Source organism: Fulmarus glacialis, unplaced genomic scaffold (genome assembly GCF_000690835.1).
Source record: "Fulmarus glacialis isolate BGI_N327 unplaced genomic scaffold, ASM69083v1 scaffold27899, whole genome shotgun sequence".
NCBI classification, from domain to species: Eukaryota; Metazoa; Chordata; class Aves; order Procellariiformes; family Procellariidae; genus Fulmarus; species Fulmarus glacialis.
This window is the reverse complement of record NW_009235621.1, coordinates 1,511-11,019: the sequence shown is the minus strand read 5'-3', so window position 1 is coordinate 11,019 and position 9,509 is coordinate 1,511. Positions and strand designations below refer to the sequence as shown.

Here is a 9,509-nt window from a genome sequence, read left to right as displayed (position 1 = left end):
AACTACAAGTTGAACTTTTGCTATCTATTCTGATTTAAAGGCCAAGGAAATGAAAAGGCCTTTTCGATATAAAGACTACATTAAACCAGAAGCCTTGCCTTAACTGCAGCAATCTCTCTAGGATTCAAAAGCCAGCGTGCTAAGCTACTGCCACACAGAAGTATACCTAACTTCAAGCTAACCCTTGCTTGCATCATTTCTGAATGGCACTCAAGGAACAGTTTCCTAGGGAACCCCAACAGAAGTCATCCATTTTACACAATCCCTCAGCTTCAACATTTACGATCTGTTCTGACTTGGCCGATTCCGATTACGTAGCTCACAAGTATCAAAAAAACAAGCCACAACTGAGAAGATGACAGGCACAATTCAATTTTTGATTAACAGATTTTTTCATCCCGTGTTTTCAATTCTTATTTTAAACATTCACACAATAATACATTTTCCATTTCAAACAGTAAAGATGCCATCACACTTGTGCAAACACTAAACAAAACATATTGAGGCACAAAGAAGCCAGAAGGAATTCAAGTAACAGTCAAAGTAATTTGGAAGATGCATGTTTTCTAAATCATAGAGGTCTTTTACACTATATTAAAAATAAACCAATTTTCCCATCCATACAAATTAAACAGCTGACTTGCCTATATATACATACCAAGTAATGAGATACCAGTTTAATTTTTTTAGGTAATTTTTCATAAAAGATGACAATTTTCTACAAAAACTAGTCCTTGAATGCTTGAAATCTATGTATCTACCAGACAAGTAACTATTATTTAGAGAAATTCATTTTTTTAAAATAAAAATATATAAGTTTCTCTACACTACCTAATGGCAGCTAAAATATAATAATTTTACAGTGAACTGGTCATACAAAGAAAAATATTTTAAACTGTTTCTCTATAGATAATTTCAATTAAAAGGAAACAAACCCAAAATATTTCATATTTTACATGAACTGGTCAATAGGTTAAGAAAGAAAAATAGTGTTAGAACACTGCAGACACTCCTGCTGACATCACACTGAATAATTACAACTTTTGGTCTTTGTTACAAATGCTGTAAATGTATTTCTATGAAAAAAGCGATGTTCCCCCAATCCCCAAGAAATTAAAACAAGCCATTTAAAAAAAAAAAAAAGAAAACAAAAAAGAAAGTGTTTTAAGAGGCATTTCTTTTAGCTTGCATGATATAGCCTTTGGACTTGATAATTCCTCTGCTTTTAACAATGACCGAATACCGGAGAAGCCATAAAGGAATCCACTCGTGTGCTTTCGTGTTCTGGATGCTTTCCTGAAGAACTTCTTGGAAACTTGCTTCACAAAGTAATTCTGAAGTTGAAAAGGGATATTCATGCTTTAAATAATGTCACGTAAACAGCTGCAAAAAGCAACACTTACTAAAAGAAGCCTTTTCCTACAGTCAAAAATCTTAAGCAGTGCCAGATACTCCACAGATCCACTCTTGCAGAATGCATGTAGAGTAAAAGCAGCTGAATGTTACAGAAGAAATCTTCAGGACAATTTTTTTTGCAACATTGAGTATCTTGCACAAAACTAACTAACTGAGATCTCTACAATATCAAATGGAGTTGATCACCAGAGCCATTAGCAGGAAAAAATGAAAATTAAATTTGAGAAGCTAGCTAGACAAACCAGAAGTGAATAAAGCATAAGGCTGAAATCAGCAAAGTACTGAGCATTCTCAGTTACCCCTGCAGTCACTGGAAACTCAACATTTATAGCATCTCCCATAACTAGGCTCGTAATAACCACAAACCCAGAAAGCATTAAGGAAAATGGGCTTCAATGCCACAAAGCAGAAAAGGAAGGCAAGTACAAATCCTCCTAGTTTTCTCTGGGAAGTCAGTGAAGGGAACAATCTCCTTGATGAGGAGTATTCCCAAAAGATAGTCTCAATACTCTTCAGCTGACCATGACAGAAAAGTTAAGCTTAGCAAACAATGCACTACTTGCTTTGTTTTCTATCCAAATCCTCTTCTCCGTCATTTTATGACTCTCGATAGAGAGTATTTATTAAATCGCAAGTTGCACATTGGACTTCACAGGACATGGAAATTGTCCAATTGAATGGTAATTCATCCTGTATGCTGCCAAAGCAGTGCTGATATATGCTCAAGCACCAATGAAATTAATTAGTTGTAACCGTGGTACTATAAAGCATGTACTTCATAAATAGCGTTTCATATACTTTTTTTCTTTGGAGGGGAGAATGGGAAGAAAGGAGAAGGAAGGAAAAATACGATCATCATGAATAGTTGGTCATAAGGAAGAATTAGGGAGGGAATGAACTAAATATTGTTTAAGATTTCTCCCTTACAATTCCAGCAAGATATTTAAGGCATTGTTATAGTGAAGAAGATTAGATCATGTTTGAAAGAAACTAATATAATATCCCAGAATATTCTAGGGAGCTGGTAACTCAGAATTCCAGAGTCTAAAGGAAAGCCTCCAAGTCCTTCAATCATTTAGTAAATGAATCACTGCACAAAATAAGTAAAGAATTGACACCAACTCTTTTTGTAATGATGTTATTTTAAGAAGTCACTACTTTGACAGAATCCTGCTTAAAGCGTAATAATTTTACATGTCTAACATTACCAAACTATCAAAAATCAACTGACCACCAACATTTCTATGCAAGCTATTTCACAGACAAGTTCTGGGCAAGTGGACTTTCATTTCTCGTTTACTGACCTTCAGCAATACAACTGTCATTTCATCCTATGTTTTGTGGAAATAAGCTATTTTTTGAGCATAGGTAGTACAAATTTCTCAGTAGTTTGTTCTTCTATTTACTTTATTTTCTCTGATCAAAATGATTTCAAGAAACTATCCAAGGCTGGAAGATTGTCTTTTCCCCCCTTTCTTGAAGCAAAAGCAAGAACTTAATAGAAATACTTTATAGAGGAGAAACTTTTAGAATCCTTTGTTCAGGATTCAAATGTAAAAAACTTGGAAGTTCAGAGAAAGATTATTCCCAATTTTGTACTGAATAAAAGCATTTAGAAGTCTTCTGTTAACTTATCTGGCAAAGCCTTACCTTTTGGGTCATTGTGGGTTAACAGCTGTATGTCAAACTGTTTTGCAAATGCTGTGAGATCAGGTGGCATCACACAACAGGAAGCTAGGTTCACCTGATTACTACTTGGTTTCACCTGAAAGTAACAGAATTCTTTTAGAAGAAAAAAAACATTAATGTACTTATTGTAGTTGTTTCCCCCATGCCTTTTATTACAACAGAAATTTTGCTTTGAACAATTTGCCTTTGACCACTGTTTAGAGGTCTGAACAAGGCTAATTAATTCTGCATGATGCTGAACAAGCAACTCCTACATCTGCTATTTCCTCCAGCATAGAGCCCAAAACAAGAATAGGATCTAACTTCAGATGCTGCCACAGCAAGATGAGTACTAACCCATTCTGGCTTCCTATCTGCTGTGCTCCCTAAACAGCAGCAGTTTCCCCCCCCCCCCCTAGTGAAAACATTATAGGGGCATCAGTTTGAAAAAGACTTCAAATAAAAAATCCAAATAAATTTTTGTTAAGGATATGTAATTTGCAGCCTTCCATGCCTTCAGGTAAGTGCCTAAATCTGATTAAGTTAAAAGGGTCTCTCTTCCACTGCTCATCACAAAGGGACTCCTCCTCTGCTCATCACAAACTATTCATGATCACCATGCAGGTGGTCATTAATCTTCTCAATTATCCTCCTCTCAGTATACACAAAACAATGAGGAGTACAAATTAGGACTCTCAGCAGGACCTCTTATACACATATAGTATGTTCACATACCACAAAAGAAATGTCATAAGAGGTGTATTCAAAGAACTAATAAGGAAACAATAAATCCACGAGCTTACATGAGCATGGGCACATACTAGTGCAGACCTCCATCACTAATATGTTAAAAGGCAATTAGTCACATTGGACAACAAAATACTGTGCCACTTCATTCATAGCCTGTCTTCCTCTTTACATTTAAGCTTAGCATTCAAACAGCATTTTTCCAAGGGGAAATCCCTCCATTCATAACACAGCTTAAAGTGAAAACAGCTATGTTTTCAGAGTCACTGGAATAAATCTGAAGGTTTAAGAGTACCATTTATACTACTTCCTAAATATAAAAGCATTCAAAACTCAAATCTTCAGTACTTCAAAGAACCTGCTACTGAACAGACCTGTGGTTTCCAGCCTTTGCTAGTCTGTACCTAAGAGCACTGAACAAGTGACAATCACACTTTGAGCCTCCCCTACCTCAAACAACATTGTGACCATCTATAAGATGCTGAAAATAACAGGGCTAATTAATATTTTGTATATAAACCCATTTATAACAGAAGTTTATAACAATGTGGCAGCCAACAAAACAACAGTTATTCTGTCCTAGAAATGCTACAAGTAGGAAGTTTGTTCTCACCTGTGCCCACAGATACAGCTGCTCTAACAGTGTTTTATCTAGGTCAGAGGTACCTATGGCAACAATCTTTTTGTTTTGAACTAGATTTTCAAGTTCTTGCCAATAAGGTTGCAAATACTCCAAAGAGAGGCTAGTTCCATCTTCAATGGGAGGTGGGGCAATAATGACTGAGTCTAACTGAGCAACTCCGAGGGCAGAACATGCTGAGGAAAAAGAACAGAGACATTGCAAAATCTTTTGTGAGATATGAACATAAGCAGCATGACTCTTCAAATTCAGCAAAAAACATACCTCCTGCTTCATTCTGCTAGCTTCCCATTCATCATTTGAAACTACGAGTGTAACAGCAGTCAAGGATAGTAACACAATGTTTTTAGCAAAGAATCAAACATACAGCTGAAGGCCAAGTTTCAATTGTAGGTCTTGGGGAGAAAAAAAAACCCAACCAAAACCAACAAAAACCCTACCACCAAACAAAGCGTGAAGCTTTTTTCTGCTTTTCAATGTTAAAGCTATATTTTTCTCTGAAGACAGTGGTGACATGCAATTCTTGATTCCTTCACTCTCAGTTTCTTCCAAAATTTGTAACTTTCACTCTGAACTATAACTCAAGTACAGGGCATGGACTAGAAGAACTATTTGATTCATGTGAGGAGTTAGACTAAAAGCACACTGAATATGGAGATTTATATTGCCAGAGAGAAGTGGCAAGTCTTGGAGTATCACTGAGCTTTAAGAAAGATGCAAGTCGTGAGGCCTCTTCTGCACAGCAAAAAGAATAAAACTGCGTAGCTAAATAAATTATTTTCTTCTGGAGGAGGATTCTATCAACGCATTTTTAACAAATGGTACTACAACTTACAATAAAGAGGCTATTAACTGGGGTATCAATAGAAAAGAATGATATCTGACCCTTTGTTCTTTGGTAACCCCTTATGCCCAACAATCTTCCAAAGTGGTAAAGTTCAGTGCTGTTCAATTACTGCTACATTAGGTTAACAAAACTTTATGTATCAGTACAGCCATTGTATTGTATTTTCAATAAAACTTAACTATTTCACAGGCTGCTTGCAGCATTGGTTTATTTTCTAAATAATCTCTGAAATACTGCACAGTTCATAGCAAAGTTCATCATGTTAAAAACAACTGGCAACTAATAACAACTGTAAGAACTATCGTATCACTGTTATTAAAATATCACATGCTATTCCCTTTTTAACAAGTTTTGTGTGAAAGAATAAAAACTTGCTCCTGCTTGGAGCAAGGAATCAGATTTGAGTTTCTGGACCCAAGGTTTCAGAGATCCACATTTAATAACTTTACTGACTGAACTAACGTATAAATAGACTTGATTACCTAAGACTCTCTTAATAGGAAAACAGGATATACTTGTGACAGTCACTAAATACACCTCTTGGATGGAAAAGGTTCTAATTTTATTTTTAAATATGAAAGTAAAAAAAAACCCTACCAGAAGTTTGAGTTTCTCACTTACCCAGGTCAACTGCATCTCTGATCGATGAAGAGTTTGATCCAACGATGAAAAGTTTTGCTATTTTCAAAGAAACTGGAATCAGTAACTAAACAAGCCAGCTATTATTAAATATATAGCTATTTACTTTTGCTATATACACTACTTAAGAGCTCTTGGGTAAAGGGTTCTTAGAATATACACCAATTACTTCAAAAATTGGAAAAAAACCCAACCTTCTGAAAGGTAACTGCCCAATAAAGACACTCTTCTCAAATTTCAAAGTTGTTGTGCAGTCTCAGAACATCATCCAGTTAGATGATCTAATAAGCTGTAAAGCTAGGACTTAAGCATCACAATACTAAGCAATAACTGTAACAACCTGTATAAAAACCCCAAACGTAATAGTACAAACAGACCTCTTCACAACTTACTGAGACTCAAAATGTACTAGTGTTAGTTTGGACTGCCTCCTTCAAGTTCATCACATTCAACCTGGAAAAATTATGCAAATAAATGTGCTTCCAAGGCTATTTCTTAATTGCACTATTATCTGTAATATTTTGCTTCAGAAAAATCAAAGATTCACAAAATACATTTAAAATGTCTTGAGGGGATGTAAGTTAAACTAGAAAAATGCCGAGCTGCTTTAAAACCTGAAATATGAATTCAAGTCTTTCTTAGCCAACTTCTAGATTACTCCAAGTACAACAGTGTGCACTGATGTCATTTGACTTTGCAATTACAAAACACGGTGGAAAAAATATACATATATGAACATCCTATTAATGACTGCATATGAAACCTTTTCATGCCACCAGATTTTTTACTACATTCTTACCTGATACTTTCAACTCCTCCCTTTCTTCAGGATTTATTTTTTCTATAGCTTGAGCTACACTACATTCCAGAACCTCCAGTATTTCCTGTAGTAAGTACATGAGACTTAGGAACAACTCATCCAGAGGAGACAGTAATTTACAAAAAAACCCCAAACAAACAAACAAACCCTAAACAAAAACCTTACAGCAGTTAGAAACAAAAACAGTATAAAAATGCAATGACAGAAAGAAAGTAACCCAATGCTTTGTGATCTCTGAGGGGAGGTCAGGAAAATGAAGCTGTATGAAAGGCCCTATATGCCTCTAATATAAAAAAATACAAATTACTGATGAGAATTACTGGATTAAGATTTAGTAGTGTTCTGATTTTCTGATGTGAACAGATCACTGTGCCAATTCAAACTGCCTTGCTTTAAAAAAGCCTCATGACCAGCTGAAAAAAAAACATTAGCGGTTTTGGGTGTTGGGTGGGAACATCTTTGCATAGAAGTATTTTGTAATTTCAGTGAAGCCTATGAAAAGCGTACAGTGACAATGCTGTAAAATACAGATTTAAAACAGTAATTTTGAAACTAAAAATTAGGAAAGTTTCAGAGATTTCACCCTCTGACCTCATTTAAGACTAGGCTGATATCTCATGTCAGCTGGCACGAGGTGACTTTTTTAAAGTCTTCACCTACATGAGATTTTGTATTATACACACCCACCCACCCCACCCTGCCCCCAACCAAAAACTCTTTGGTAATTTTTGCTGTCCTACCAAAAAATCCTCAAGTGAGTCTTCGGGTTATTCCATACAGTCAGCATTTTAAACAAAAGTTAACTTTTTTTTTAATTACTGGAAACCAATGTAATTCATAAAAGAATTTGGAATTATGCAGTTAACATGTTTTGACAGTAAGACCTAGCTTACACTAAATAATCAACTTTAAATGGATCATTACATCATTAGATCTTCCACAAATCATTCAGCAATAACTGCCTCCTCACGCTCCAGTGTAGAATGCAGCAATGTGCAGTTGATGCCACCATTACACAAGAACTTATAATAAAACCCAAAGAAACGGTCAGGAAAGGTTTTTTAGGTTTGGGTTTTTTTTTTTTTCTTTTTTTTTTTTTTAAATGAAACATGCTAATATTTCACAGAGTAAATAATGGCAACCTATCACTGCTTTGCTGAATTTCAGAAGCAATAGTGAAAGAGGAGCAGGCAAATACACCAACGTCTTGATGTCAGATGCCCATGACTGTGGTTTTAAGAATTATGTGGAAGTCTTTAGTTCTTAAGGGAAAAATTGCCACTTCTGCATCTTCAGAAATATTTCTGAGAGAACCAAGGCTACGCTTCAGAGTTCCCCTCCAAACGGGATGATCTTCAGCTATCCAGTTTATCATCTCCATAGTTTAGATAATTTTCACAAGCATGCTAGCAAACTTCTAAGGTACACAGAATATTTTTCTTCTTGTGATTGCCCCAACAATTATCTTGAAATCTTACAGACCAGGACTTTTATTTTGCTAATAATTATCTTATTTGCCATCAACAGGATTCTTTACTTAGGTATTTCTTAACCTCTCCAAACTCAGTAAATATTAAAAAAAAATAAAGAGGGGTTGAGAAATACTCTTTTAAGATATCTGGAGCTGCAGATACTTTTACAGAAATTTCATAGATTCATTTATATTTTAAAAGGTGTAACCAACTACATATTTCTCTGTTTTCACATGTAACATGGATAACATGCATAACACCTCTCCTACCTGATTTAGATCTTGTCCAATCTTTGAGCTCCATTCAGTCAGCGTTTTCTGAATGCAGTCCCGCACCTACAAAATAATTTTTCATATTGCAATGTAGGTATGTTATAGTTGCACAGAAATACAATGATTTGTAGGCATGTAGGACAGACAGAGCAGGTAAACTAATTACACCATTCCCTTAACCACAGAAGATTCTTTCTTCATAGCTTCTGTCTGAAACTTGTTCAAACCAGTTTACTTACATATTTTCCTCTCCTCTTTCACAAAGAATTTTAGCAGTAATACAAGTACTGTACTTCATTTATTTCTCAGACGAATGCCATCTTTAAAGGAAAGAACAATGCTAAGCAAGCGAGAACTAGGGTATGGGGTGTTGGGTTTTTTGTGTAGAGATTCTTAAGTTACAATGTAGTCAGATAATAGTATCTAACATGCTGTGACATTGTTAGAAATGAGACTTTACAATCAATCACTAAATACTCATTATATTAATTACTTCTCTTTCCAAGATACATGTGACCCTTTTCATTTACTGCCTATCTATTCCACTGTGCCAAACCACTAATGCTTTTAAGTCCTTCATTACTGAATGGGGAACCTTCAGATCCTACCCCACACTTGGATTTTTCCTGCATCCACAGATGCAAAACAAACTTGACTAGAATTCTGATTATGGATTTTCTGGAACATAGTAAGGCATAACTATTAAGTCTAAATCAGCTAGTTAACTGCATATTGTACCAGTGCTTCAGCTGTACCAATGCTCTAGCTTCCCTCTGATACATCTCAGGAGTTGTTACCCTGCAGGCTAAGTAAATGTACTGTCAAGATTGGAATCTGCCACAGGTAGGAGCACTTTCACAAGCTGCTGCTTTACTTCACTTTTAGCAATATATTTTATACCTGTGTGGATATCTACTTTTTGTACCATTAAATAGCAATTTCCTGTGACACCTAACATTAATTCAGAGAGCCCATAATACCATGCACA

General features: G+C 35.5%; 1 protein-coding gene across 1 annotated transcript; it reads right to left on the bottom strand.

Moving 5' to 3' along the window:
* Positions 1–865: 865 nt before the first annotated feature.
* Positions 866–8,584, bottom strand: GCLM (glutamate-cysteine ligase, modifier subunit; the record flags this gene model as incomplete). Its single annotated transcript, XM_009586100.1, has 6 exons — positions 866–1,334; positions 3,067–3,181; positions 4,445–4,647; positions 5,940–5,996; positions 6,757–6,841; positions 8,519–8,584. Coding segments are annotated over 6 exons (696 nt in total), but the record flags the coding sequence as incomplete, so codon positions are not given.
* Positions 8,585–9,509: the final 925 nt, after the last annotated feature.